Genomic DNA, 14,191 nt, shown 5'->3' with positions numbered 1-14,191 from the left:
AAACAGTTATAATAATCTTGAGAGTTAAATATGATTGATTTTAATTGTGTAACATGTTAAATCAATTTTGCTAATTCATTTATGTTGTTCATGAAATTGTTTTTCTTATCAAAAATTGGAAATTAAACAAAATGTTTAGGGAAATACATGTGTATATATACATCTATATGAATGAAAATATAATAAAATTTAGGAAGGCAGTAATTTGGAGATTCTAAAAGAGAGACAGGGTAAGACGAGGGGCACATCCGAGCTGTAACATGTGAGGTAGAAGATTCCATATGCAGGGATCCTACCTTGCTTCAAAACATATGCATGAATTGTAAATTCATAGAATAATTGTTTCTAAGTTTGATAAGAACAATGTAAATTAAACCAAGAGATACTTCTAGAACTCTTGTAGGTGACATGCAATGATTGTATTTTATTTCCAAGACAGGGTTTCTCTGTGTAGCACTAGCTGTCCTAGAACTCTCTTTGTAGATCAGGCTGGCCTTGAATTTACAAAGTTCCTCCTGCCTCTGCCTCCTGAGTACTGGGATTAAAGGTGTACAGTGCCAGACTCTGAGTGTAAAGTATGTTTGATGGTTCTGTACAAAGCTAACTCACAGAGAAGTTACATGGTCTTAGAATAATACCCATATTATTTCCTAAGAAACTTGCTCACAGCATGAATTAAATTACACGAATGTCAGTATTTATCAAAGAATTATTTATAGTGTGGTTTGAAAATGCATGTACACACAGACACACTACGATATACATACATGACTAGTACTCAGAAAGATGAAGATTTTATATATGCTAATGCATGAGTGAACACTGAAAACAATGTGCTGTGAAATCAGTCACAAAAGATAAATTGCATGGTTCTGCCTACATGACTTATCTAGATGAAGCAAATTCAAGGGACTGAAAGTAGGCTCAAGTTATCAGGAGCCAGGATAGAGTGGATTCTGTGATGATGAAAAAGGTTTGGAAATAGCTAGTAGTAATAGCAGCACATACTGAATATGTTCCTGAACTTTCCATTGTGGACATGACTAACATTTTAATCTTATGATATATACATAGTTTATCACATTAAAAACTAATAACTACAAAATATTAAGCTTCACATTTGACTTAGTCATGTGTGTGTACATGGGCTGTCATGTGTGCAGGTCTAAGGAGATCTCAGGTTGTTTCTTTGAAGACAGGGTTTCTCACTGGCTTGGAACATGCACAGTGGGTCAAGGCTGTGGGCTCAGCAGCCTCAGGAATTCACCTGTTCTGATTCCCCAGTGCCAGGGCTGCAAGTGTGCTACCAACATGGCTTCTTAAAATGTGGGCTTGGGTGTGTGTGTGTACCAAACTTAAGTCTTCCAACTGAGCCATTTGCCAGCTCCATCCGTAAACTTAATATGTATAAAATGGTATTTAAGTATTTGAATAAAACTAATCTTTAAATTTTTTATTTATTATTGTGGGTGTTTTATTTGTTTGTATTTGAGACAAGGTCTCACTCACTCTGTATACCAGACTGGCCCCAAACTCACATAGATCTACCTGTTTCTACCTCCCAAGTGCTGGGATTGAGGGCATACACCATTTAGAACCATTAAACGTATGTTATGGTATTTCTGAAGGGGAGCTGAGACTGTATGACAACCTCAAGAGGTTTTGGTTCAAACTATGGAGGACTTAAACAATGTTTGGGCAAAGATTTTTATAGTTTATAATTTTTATAGTTTATAACCTGGGCATAGGACCATACTTATCAAATGGGGTTATATAATGCACACCATTTTAAGATCTTTTTAGTAACCAACCATCTTGTTTACATATTAGTATGGAAATAGGTAGGTCTGTTGTGTTAAATGTCCAACAAATACTCTAGATATGAGATGTGCAGAGAGTCTGGACGAGACAGGAATGAAACACAATTACAACTTACCTTAGTTTGAAAAATGTGCAGAGATATTAAAGCTATACAAATCATTTTGCCTCTTCTAGAAATAGGCATTAATAGCAAATAACAAAAATAGAGATCACTTGAGGAGGAATGCTTACAAACAATAAGCACTGAATATTCATTATTTCATTACTAGTCCAACTAATGAGCGTTTTATTTCCAGCACTGCTAACTCAGTGACAAGATAAACTCCCCTGTACTTACGAGACATCATTGCTTCACTTTCTTTTTAAAGACTTATTTTCATTTTATATGTGTGAGTGCTTGCCCTAATGTGTGTAAGTATACAACATGTGTGCTTAGAGCTTACAGAAGTCAGAAGAGGGCATGAGATCCTCTAGAGCTAGAGTTAAAGGTGGTTGTGAACCACCTTATGGACACTGAAACTGAGCCTAGATCCTCTGCTAAAGCAGTAAATCCTTTAAAGCATTGAGCCGTCTCTCCAGCGCTGAGCCCAGATTCATTCATTCATTCATTCATTTATTTATTTATTATGTGTATGAGTACACTGTAGCTGTACAGACAGCCGTGAGCCATCATGTGGCTGCTGGGAATTGAACTCAGGACCTCTGCTTGCTCCAGTCGAGCCCAGTTTCTTAATCTATAGGTCCCAATTCTATACTGAGGCCACAATGACTTGGGAGTGAGGAAAACTTTGGCAAAAGTAAAAAACTTTTGAATGTACAACAATTAAAAATCAATTCAAAATCAAATGTGTAACAAATTTCCGTGTTTCTGGTAACTGTCACCTATGTTACATCATGGGACAATACTGCAGTCTTGCTTCCGAATGTGTTGCATGCATACATGCTATACTACTAACAAATACTGCTTGAAAAACTTCATCGAAGAGTTGAGACTGCTGTGCATTTGAAACCCAATGTTCTTACAGAGTTCTGCTCTAACAGAATCACAATGCTTTACTGACAGAAACAAAAAGACTTTCTTCAGTATTTCACAACCATTCTTCTTTAGTATATAAATATTACAGTAGTGTTATCTTTGGATTGTATAGTATTAGACTACTTGACTTAAAAAAAAAACTGGTATTTGAATTGATAACTTGAGTTTCATAAAAACAAACAAGCCATTAAATGAATTCCGGCTTGAGCTCAGGACAGACTATCCAACGATTCTTGTAATGTCTCTAGCCATACTTGCATCATGTGCTGCATTTTTATGTAACACTGTGTTCTCAGCAAACAATATGTTGACCAATGCTGAAAAGTGTTGAGAATACTCTATACCCTGTAATATCAAACATTTACACAAGCTTTCATTTTTGATTTTTAATTAAGTTTTAACAATTACATTTTACTCATTGGTTACGGTCTGTGTTGGGGGCAGTTATACGCAAACAGCAGTCAGGGGACAACATGAAGAAACTGGTTCTTTCCTTCCACCATGTTGGTTCCAGGAATTGAACTCAGGTTGTCAGGCTTAGTGGCAGCTTCCATCACCTGCTAAGCTATCGTACTAGCACCAAGACTTAAATTCTTTATGTTGTAATAAAGCACATACATCTATCTGATTAGAATGGAATTCTGATCTTTAATTTTTTATAAGAGTTACTTATCTTCATTTTATGTGTATGGGTGCTTTGCTACATGTATGTCTGTACATCATGTGTATGGAGTGCTGGAGGAGGATTCCCTTGAACTGAAGTTAAATGAACTTGTTAGCCGTAATGTGGGTGCTGGGAATTGAACCTAGTTCTTCCAAAAGAGTAGATGGTGCTCTTAACCACTGAGCCTTCTTTCCAGCCATGGTCTTTAATAAATAGTAAAAATTGTATGTAGAAAAAAAAAATCAATAAATATCTGGGAATCGTGTAAAATTTCTGCAGAGAAAGGAGCTGTGAAGAGAAGTTTGGGAACTAGGTCTGATGTTTATAGTCCAAAAAAGAAAAATCACAACTAAACAGAGGTTGAAGCCAACAATAATGAAAGTAATAAAAATATAATAGACATTACTGAGAACACATAACACTAAATGCTACAGTTAATATAAAATACTTGTAAAACTGGACTAAGAACCTGTACTTGCTAGTTTTGTGTCAATTTGACACAGGCTGGAGTAATCACAGAGAAAAGAGCCTCCCTTGAGGAAATGTCTCCATGAGATCCAGCTGTAAGGCATTTTCTCAATTAGTGATCAAGGGTGGGAGGAGGGCCCCTCATGGGTGGTGCCATCCCTGGACTGGTAGTCTTGAGTTATTTAAGAAAGCAACCTGAGCAAGCCAGGGGAAACAAGCCAGTAAGGAACATTCCTCCATGGCCTCTGCATCAGCTCCTGCTTCCTGACTTGCTTGAATTCCAGTCCTGACTTCCTTTGGTGATGAAAAGCAACATGGAAGTGTATGTAAGCTGAACAAACCCTTTCCTCCCCAACTTGCTTCTTGGTCATGATGTTTGTGCAGGAACAGAAACCCTGACTAAGACAGAACCTATATACAGTGTCTCATTACTACCATTAATAATGTGAAATAGAGCTAAAATATATCTACCTTATTTATTGGAATCCTATGGAATTTCTTACACATCAACTCTAGTGTGATTACTATTGTTAGATAAAAGCAAATTTTTGGTGTCAGAGTATCAACAATAATATATCATGCCAAAAAAAATCATTTACTGATTTCTTTTTTATTGACTTAAGTTTTATGGCATTATGATGAGAAAAGATACATAATTTCAATTTATCTCAATTTGTTAACATTTAAAAACATATTTTAAGTAAATAGAATTACATCACATTCTTCTTTCCATTTTGTATTCCAATTCCTTCTAGAGACCCCTCCTCCTTCAATACCTGCCATACCTTTCATTTTTCTATCATATTCTTTAAAATTTACAAAATATTGTAACAGTAAAAATGAGTATTATAAAAGTTGTTTGATATAAAACAACAATCAATTGAACAGTCATTTGGAGATGCTTGTCTACAGCATTAATGAAAATATATACGTTTTTCTCAATATAAATTTTAAATAACTCCAAACATATTAACTGTATGATACTTTAAAATAATATATTACTATTACCTTTTTTGAAAAAATGACCACAAATAGATAAAGACTTTGTTTGTTTTGTTTTTAGTAGAGCCTAAAATCTTGGCTCTTACAGTGGTACAAACCCAAAATAAGAACAATTTTTAGACATTGGATTTCATTGTAATAAGGCTGTACTTCAATGTCCATCACATCACCAAAGAATTTTACCTCCATAGTAGCTAAGCTGAGAGTTGACAGTTCTGCTGCGCCAAGGAATGAATTGTAGGCACGATTTTTGGATATAGATTTCCTGCTATGGTCAAAGCTATTTGACTTGAGTGATTGTCTTAATTCCACAGGGAACAGGTTATTTCATTTAAGAAATGGTATAGGTATTAAGATGGTCTATCCATGAAGTCACTCACCAACTGTTTCAATGAACAATGGTTCTGCTTGGAGGGTGGCACAGACATTACGTGAGGGTAAGAATATGGTTCACTGGCTGTGATGATTTTGAAAAGCATTCATCTCAGAAAAAGAGTAACTTATAAAATCCTCTTCTTCAAAATTGACACAATAATTATAAATGTCAAGCAAAGCATTCAGTCTTATTCTTCATTGTTCTTTTACAAGGCACCTTCCAAACTAATTTATTTTGTCTGCATAAGTAATTTTGAAGTATGCAAGCTGTTCTGGAAACCATAGAATAGTGTAAAAACATCAAATTAACAATCCTACTATTAGAAAGGCTGAGATAGGAGAAGCTTAATTTCAAGATCATTATGTAGAACCCAGGAAGACACTGTCAGGTACAAACAAGCTGAAAGTGTATATGGATTGTACAATATTGGACCTATTTCTCCAGTTACCAAATTAGAGACTACTGGATGACAGTCAACAAATTTCTAATTCCTCATATTTTTGGATTTCAATCAATTAGGATATGTTGGTAATATTAATTTTCATATTAAGAGATATTAAGAAAAGGTAATTGTTACTTCCTGTTATTTTTGTTGTTAGAGGTAGAATTATGTTTGTGTGGGTCTGCTGAAAGATTACTTGCTTCTTCTAGGGTGTAGTTTTGCAACTTATGTTGGTGTTTTCCATCTATTATCCTTTGTAGGGTTGGATTCATGGAAAGATATTATGTAAATTTGGTTTTGTCATGGAATATCTTGTTTCCTCCATCTATGGTAATTGAGAGTTTTGCTGGGTATAGTAGCCTGGACTGGTATTTGTGTTCTCTTAGGGTCTGTATGACATCTGCCTAGGATCTTCAAGCATTCATAGTCTCTGGTGAGAAGTCTGGTGTAATTCTGATAGGCCTGCCTTTACATGTTACTTGACTTTTTCTCTTACTGCTTTTAAAATTCTTTGGTTAGTGCATTTGGTGTTTTGATTATTATGTGATAGGAGGAATTTCTTTTCTGGTCCAGTCTATTTGGAGTTCTGTAGGCTTCTGGCATGTTCATGGGCATCTCTTTCTTTAGGTTAGGGAAGTTTTCTTCTATAATTTTGTTGAAGATATTTACTGGCCCTTTAAGTTGGAAATCTTTACTTTCTTCTATACCTGTTATTCTTAGGTTTGGTCTTCTGGATTTCCTGGATGTTCTGGGTTAGGAGCTTTTTGCTTTTTTGCATTTTCTTTGACTGTTGTGTCAATGTTTTCTAGGGTATCTTCCACCCCTGAGATTCTCTCTTCTATCTCTTGTATTCTGTTGGTGATGCTTGCATCTATGACTCTTGATTTCTTTCCTAGGTTTTCTAATTCCAGGGTTGTCTCCCTTTGTGATTTCTTTATTGTTTCTAGTTCCATTTTTATATCCTGGATGATTTTGTTCATTTCCTTTGCCTGTTTGATTGTGTTTTCCTGTAATTCTTTAAGGGAATTTTTGTGTTTCTTCTTGAAGGGCTTCTAGCTGTTTACCTGTGTTCTCCTGTATTTCTTTGAGGCCATTATATCCTTCTAAAAGTTCTCTATCATCATCATCATCATCATCATGAGAAGTGATTTTTAGATCTGAATCTTGCTTTTCCAGTGTGATGGTGTGTTCAGAACTTGCTATGGTGGGAGAATCGGGTTCTGATGATGCCAAGTAACTTTGGTTTCTGTTGCTTATGTTCTTATGCTTGCCTCCCACCATCTGGTTGTCTTTAGAACTACCTGCCCTTGCTAAATCTGACTAGTGCTTGTCCTACCTGTGATCCTGGTTGTGTCAGAACTCCTCAGAGTCAAGCTGTCTCTGTGATCCTGAGATCCTGTGATCCTGGGCCCATTAGAGCACCTGGGAGTAGATTCCTCTGGGTGTTGTGGGACTGGCTTCGGAGTCTGCGTCCAAGCTCTGCTCTGGGCACTGGCCCAGATAGACCGGAAGGAACCCATGCCACTGGACTGGCAGAGTTCCTGCCTGCCTGGGTCCTGCTGGTCCCAGTTACTCCAGGTGTTGGGACATATGTGTGTCCTCCTCACCTCTAATCCTACATCCACTTGTTGATTTCTATATTTCTAAACATAAACTAAATGCTTGCTATAATATTCTATGATATGTATTGAAAAAAATACAGAGTTAGCTTAATGGATGGATCAGCGCATTTTTTTTTAAGACTTATTTATTTTATTATATGTCAGTACATTGTAGCTGTCTTCAGACACTCCAGAAAAGGGCATCAGATCTCATTATGGATAGTTGTGAGCTACCATCTGGTTGTTGGACTTGAACTCAGGACCTTTGGAAGAGCAGTCAGTGCTCTTAACCAGTGAGACATCTCTCCAGCCTGGATCAGTGTAATTTATAGTTTAGGTTTATCTAAGCTAATCTCTCCTCCACCTGTCGCCCCCCCCCTTTTTTTTCCTGACAGGGTTTTATCTGTAACCCAGAACTTGCTAAAGTACCCTAGCCTTGAACTTGAACTCTTGATCTTCCTGCTTTAAACTTGCCAGTGTTGGAACTACAGGTGTACGTTAGCATACCAAGTTATTTACGCTAATTTTGACATGACAACTTACTTCACCTTAAGAGGGTAAAAGCAGTATTTTAGAAAGGAGTAGAAATTACTTAATATTAACCCTTAAAAGGCTGGCTCTCTTTTGTGGCTAATCAAAGTTTTGCAGAGCTGGTTTTATGTCTGAAGACAAATGTAAGTTTCTTACCTAGTGATCTCGTCGTCCCCAAGTACTGCTTTAGAAGTGGGTGAGTATCTGGCTGGTGATGCTGGCGTCTGGCCCAAGTATGAAGAGGGGCTGACATGGTTGTCAACAGGCTGAGAAGCAGCTTCAAAACAATTGAGAAAGCATATCAAAAGTGAGCATCACTTAGTACCTCAACGTGAACTTTAAAGCTAAAGTAAACTTATTTTTGCTGCTTTGCATAACAAAATTTATTAAATTCTGTCACCTAGGATTGATGCATGAGCTCGGTTTTCAGGTAAAAACTGGTTTAAACATTCAGATCGATGAAGCTAATTTATTTCACTTGATCTCTTTTGAGAAAATACAAACACAAAGGAATTTTATATAAGTGGATTTGAAAAATCAAATCCAGGAATGGTCAAAGATTGTCACAGAAAGGACTAAAAAATCATGTACAATAAAAAATCATTAATAATAATTATTAATTTTATGTGTATGGCTGTTTAGCCTGCATGTATGTTTGCACACCATTTGTATGCCTGTTGACCATGGAGGTCAGGAGAAGGCATCAGGTGCTCCACGACTGCAGGGACAGGTTTTGAGCTGCTCGTGCTCTTAATCAACTGAGTCATCTCTCCAGTCCAGTAAATTTTGCTAACAAGTCATTTGTAGACTTAAGACAAGAGAGAAAGAAAGAAAAAAAAGGAGTATACGGATTCACAATTTATTGTGATTGGAAATATTGATTGTCCCTCCCCAATTAATGGACTTCCATAATCATCACTACTTGTTTCCTTCTATATTCTAGACTTTTTTCTATCTCGTAATCAACTGTTTTCTAATGTGGACATCTGCTCACTTATACACTGTCTCTTCCAGAAATTCACTCTTCCCTAAACTTTGACAATCACCTCTTAAATCAAATGTCATCTAATTCCCTTTTCTGCACAGGTAACAAATGAATGAAAATATGGACGTTTCCATATTTATCATTAGTAAGTTTAACTGAATCCCAAACTAAAATCTTCCCAACAACAACAAAAATTCCAAATATATACAGATGAATTCATTGATAAATTATAGTATCAATGTAGTTTACCATGTTAACAGAATAAAAAACCCCAATAATCTCTGTAAATAAAACATTCATGCAATTTAAAAATGTAAAACATAAACTATAAGTCAGAAATAAAAATTAGCTTTATTAACCTGACAATGTGAATATATAAAAGTTCTGGCAAAATGTTGTTTTTCTAGAGTTGCGATATGCATCTAGAGTAGTGATATGCATCATCTTTTCATTTTAAAATTCAATTATGTGTATGGGTGCTTTGCCTGCATATATGTATGGACACTATGTATGTGCCTGATCCCTCTGGAGGCCAGAATGTGTCAGATCCTCTGGAACTGGAGTTAGAGATGGTTGCAAGCTGATGTTGTGTGTAGAGAATTACACCTGGTTCCCCTAAAAAAGTAGTCAGTGCTCTTAACTGCTGAGCCATCTGTCTAGTCCTTGACATTTCTTTTTAACAGTGACCCAGAATCTGTTCTATCAGTCATCAGACAAAGGAAAGGAATATGTAAAGAACAGGAATATGTGAAAAAAACTTTATATACAAATCACATGGTTGAATAAACAGACTTTTATAAGATAATCTGAGGTACTTTTAATGAGCTTAGCAATGCAGATTATATAATCAAAATAAAGAAGCCTGTCATGTTTTTGCCAGTGAAAACTAGAAACATTTAAAAAGCAGTTTCATTTATAATAGACTTGAATATCAGGCCTATCTAGTATCTTGACTAAATGTAACAAAAACAACTATAAGATCTCTATTATATTACAAAATGCTGCTCAAATGAATTTTAAAAATATCTGTATAATTAAGGCAAAGCTATCATTTTGGACTTAGCACTATACTTTTCTATTCTCTTCAGTTTTGGTTGTTTCAGCCACACTCTTACTCTGAGTTTGAAATCTTCCTACTCCAACCTCCTAAGTGCCAAGATTACAGGAACAAGATATCAAGCTTGGCTTTATTTGTTTGTTTGTGTGGTGCATGCACATGTTTTAAGCCTGCATATGTGGGCATGTTTGTGTGTGCATGTAGAGGCCAGGAGGTTGGCACTGATGTCCTCCTCCACTTCACCACACCTCACTGAACCTAGAGCTGGTCATCGTGGTGGACTGGCTGGCCCTCCTGTCTTGGCTTCCCCAGCACTGAGGTTACAAACACATGCTGCTGAGCCTGGCTCTTACATGGTGCAGCACAGCTGGATTTAGGACCTCATGCTTTCCTAACACTTTCCCACTGAGCTATCTCCATAGCTCTAACATTTATTTTTATTCTAAAAACCATCAAGGAACTTCAAAGACTCAATATAATCTTGAAAAATAACAAAGTTGAAAGACTTATTATACAAACAAAATCAACATGTATTATAAAGTTATGCCACAAGAATAGGAAAATATGATAATAGTTAGAATTAGAATCATACATATATTCTCTTCGAATAATAAAATCTCTCCCTCCCTCCCTCCGTCTCTCTCTCTATGTCTCTGTCTCTCTATGTCTCTGTCTCTGTCTCTCTCTCTCTCTCTCTCTCACACACACACACACACACACACACACACACACACACACACACACACACAAACACACACAGTAAAAGCTAGGTAGGGGGCAGCAAACACTCAGCACTCGGGAGGCGAAGACAGGTGTATTTCTGATGCCGCCCTGGTCTAGAGTTCCAGGACAACAAAGGATACACAAAGAATCTTTTGTCTCAGAAAACAAAAACAAACAAACAAACACTACCAATATAATACAGTGCTAAGAATCATAATCTGTTTAATAAAGCGTGCTAGATCTTTGGGATATATGTTTGAATAAAAAATGTTACATGTAAAAATTAAATCAAAATACATCAGGCTTAGAGGTTAGAGATAAAACCATAAAGCTTTTAAGTTTCATAATATGACTGTAGGACAGAAAATGATTTCAATGAGCTTTGAAATAATGTATCATGAAAAACAGCTGCTTCAGAGCTGGTGTGAGCAGCAGCTGGCCCCTCAAGGAGAGCTGTGCTCAGGCTGCCTCCCTGCCTTCCTTTCATGATAGCCAGTAGAAGGCTTTTTGATGCTTACAAGGGCTCAAAGTCTGATACACAAGATGAAAGAGATGTCACAGAAATGCTGCTTATCCTGTGAGGGCTGTGTGCATGTCGTTGGGGGAGGGGGGTCAGGAACTCTAACCGTGTATGGTGGCAGTAATATCTTGTCATCAGTATGTAATGTTCCAGGAAGGAAAAATAGAATTGAAGAAATTCAGCATAAAACACTTCACACTTCACACAATAGTGCAGCTTGGGGGCCCAAGACAAAATGATTTCTTGCCTGCAGTAATCAAACTCTGTACTTCAGATGCTGATGTGAAGATCAGTCTACTTATTGAGCTAGTCAAGATAACAAAGAATGTAATATTTTGAAGAGCTATTCAGATTTCATGAATTTGGTATTCCATCCTAAAGAAAGCTTTGAAATTACAGGTCTAAGTAATGAGCACACATGCAAGGTTTGGGGCTTGAAATAAAAGCAGAGAGGCCATTTCTTCATTTCTTGGGACAAGTACTGGAATATTGAGGATGCTGCTAAGTTGTGGTTATAAAGAAGAATGAAGTAATTTGGTTTATGATCTAGGCCCCAGAGACTATTCTGTCTCTCCAGTCAGAACTGGCCTGAGCTTAAATCACACCTTTAAAGTTGGTGCTCTTGCAGGAAATGATTGGATAACTTAGCATCTCACTTTGTCCAGTTACCCTCAAGAGACTAGCCCTGCTCTCATAGAGCAGTCACTTCCTTAGGTGGTCTGGAATCAGTGAAAATTTGTTTGCAGCCACTGGTTATCCTGAGAAAATGATGTCAGTTTCAGACTCACCACGCAGGGCACTCAGCCATCCTCACTGGCTTTGTAGCTACTGGATCTGGTCGTTCCCACTATGTAATGTACAGTTGGAGGGCATCACAAGTGGTTGTTTAGGTTGACCAAAATCTAAAACAATTTTTTTTCTGTGTGATCCTATACTTTGTATTTTCAGTAGATACTTTGACCAAGTCCTTATTTATACCAAATACACCATAAACTCTAGAAATAGCTCAGTTGTCTCTTCTGTTAAGTAAAATAATATTCAATTAATTAAAATTTAAATTTTTAAAAATTTATTGTTTTATTTTTTTATTTTTTGTATTTTGATTTTTCTATACAGGGTTTCTCTGTATAGCCCTGGCTGTCCTGGAATTCACTCTGTAGACCAGTTGACGTTGAACCCAGAAATTCGCCTGCCTCTGCCTCCCAAGAGCTGGAATTAAAGGCGTTTGCCATCACTGCCTAGCTAAAATTTAAAATTTAATGAAATAAAAACTTATGACAAGTATAAAGCATAAACTTAGTGAAAATACTTGTAATTTCTTGAATTCATACTACCTCCTTCAAATAAGTAAACAAACAAAAAACAGTAACAACTGAAAAATGTAGGGTTGGGGAGATGGCCATAACGTACTGGCCATACAAGTCTGAGGACCTGGATTTGGATCCCCACCACATACATTAGGAAAGCTTGTGTGTGTCTGGAACCAAAGTTTTTAAGAGAGACCAATGACTCCCTGGAGCTCAGTGACCTGCCAGCTTAGATGAATGAGTTCCAGACTCAGTAAAAAACCTTGAAAAGGCAGGGTGGAGAGTGATACAGATACCCGACATTCACTTTTAGCCTCATATGTATACCTTCCATGCACATTTTTCCCCCCATGGTCAGTAATTCAGGAATACCTTTTACTATTTATATAATAATTTCTAGCAATATGTAAAAGTACCATAAGCCATACAAGAATCCATACATATTTGCAATGCACATTAAAATGTAAAATTTAATTTCATGGCATAAAAGATGTTAGTCAAAGCAATAATCACAAGAGGTACTGAGCATCATTAATTACCTAGAAACTACCCTCCGGTTTCTCCTTAGATAATATAAATCTTTAGCTTTTTCTTATCATCACAAAAAATGAATAAAGATCAGGATGAAATAATGAATAACTCAATACATAGCCATTAACATCTGTAACTAAAGAGTAATGATTTCAAGAGTTGAAGATGCAAGAAGCCAGACTACAAAGTGCTTCATATCCTTTGCTAACTGGCTATGGCCATATCACCCTAAACTCTAAACTGTTTAGCACTATCAGCTAAAGACTATATATACACACACACTAGCTCTCTAACACAGAAATGCCAACTATAAGAGAAATGGGGTACATAAATTCAAGAAAACTATATAAACTGAGCATGGTGGCACATATATGTAATCAGAACCAAGGAGGCTGAGGCAGAAGGAGCGTGAATTTGAGGTCAGCCTGGGCTACATAGCACAATTTTTCTAAAGCAAATAAATGACAGTGGTGATGGGATAAAATGAGAATGAAAATAAATACCACAAGAAAACAGACCTGTGCAAAGTATCTGAGCAGCTATTACTCCTTATAAATCCCTACTGAAAATGGCCCGGCTGCAAAATAGAAAACCCATTGTATGTGCATATAACAGAATCCTACAGCACTAAAACAAACAGAAAACAAGCCACCAAACCAATACAACTACACAGACCTCACATACCTTTGAGGCAAGCAAAACCAGCAAATTACAAGAGTAGACACAGAGATTTAAGAACAAGTAGTAGATCTAAAATATCTACATATATCAAAGTAACAAATATATGCACATTGACATGGATCTCTCTAAGAACAAGTAGTTTTAGTACAATCTCTTCATTCCTGACCAAGGAAGCATCAGGCTTGCCTGGGACTTTTTCCTGTTCATTCTCTCACTGAGAATTCTTTCCCCACCTGCTTACTGTATGCCTACTCCTTAACCTCCCAGAAGAGAACTTATATGTACTTTCCAATCTCCAGCTGTGTTCTACACTGATAGACCAAGCATGAAGAAGGCAGTTGTTTGAACGGTTGGGAAGGAAGGGTAAAATGACTGGAAGTACAAAGAAGTATCATCAACAAACCACAGAACGTAAGCTGAAAACCCATTAGGAAAACCAAGCTAGA

General features: G+C 36.7%; 1 protein-coding gene across 15 annotated transcripts in view; it reads right to left on the bottom strand.

Moving 5' to 3' along the window:
• Nucleotides 1-14,191, bottom strand: part of Dlg1 (discs large MAGUK scaffold protein 1) — a 204,817-nt gene that overhangs the window by 57,604 nt on the left and 133,022 nt on the right. For all 15 annotated transcript variants that reach the window (XM_031363610.1, XM_031363612.1, XM_031363617.1 and 12 more), the window contains one exon: nucleotides 8,098-8,218. In XM_031363610.1, the coding sequence (XP_031219470.1) occupies nucleotides 8,098-8,218 (121 nt within the window). The remainder of the gene's footprint in view (nucleotides 1-8,097; nucleotides 8,219-14,191) is intronic.

Source organism: Mastomys coucha, unplaced genomic scaffold (assembly GCF_008632895.1).
Source record: "Mastomys coucha isolate ucsf_1 unplaced genomic scaffold, UCSF_Mcou_1 pScaffold12, whole genome shotgun sequence".
Lineage (NCBI taxonomy): Eukaryota > Metazoa > Chordata > Mammalia > Rodentia > Muridae > Mastomys > Mastomys coucha.
Note: the sequence above shows the minus strand (reverse complement) of the source record. Positions and strands in the feature narration are given on the sequence as shown.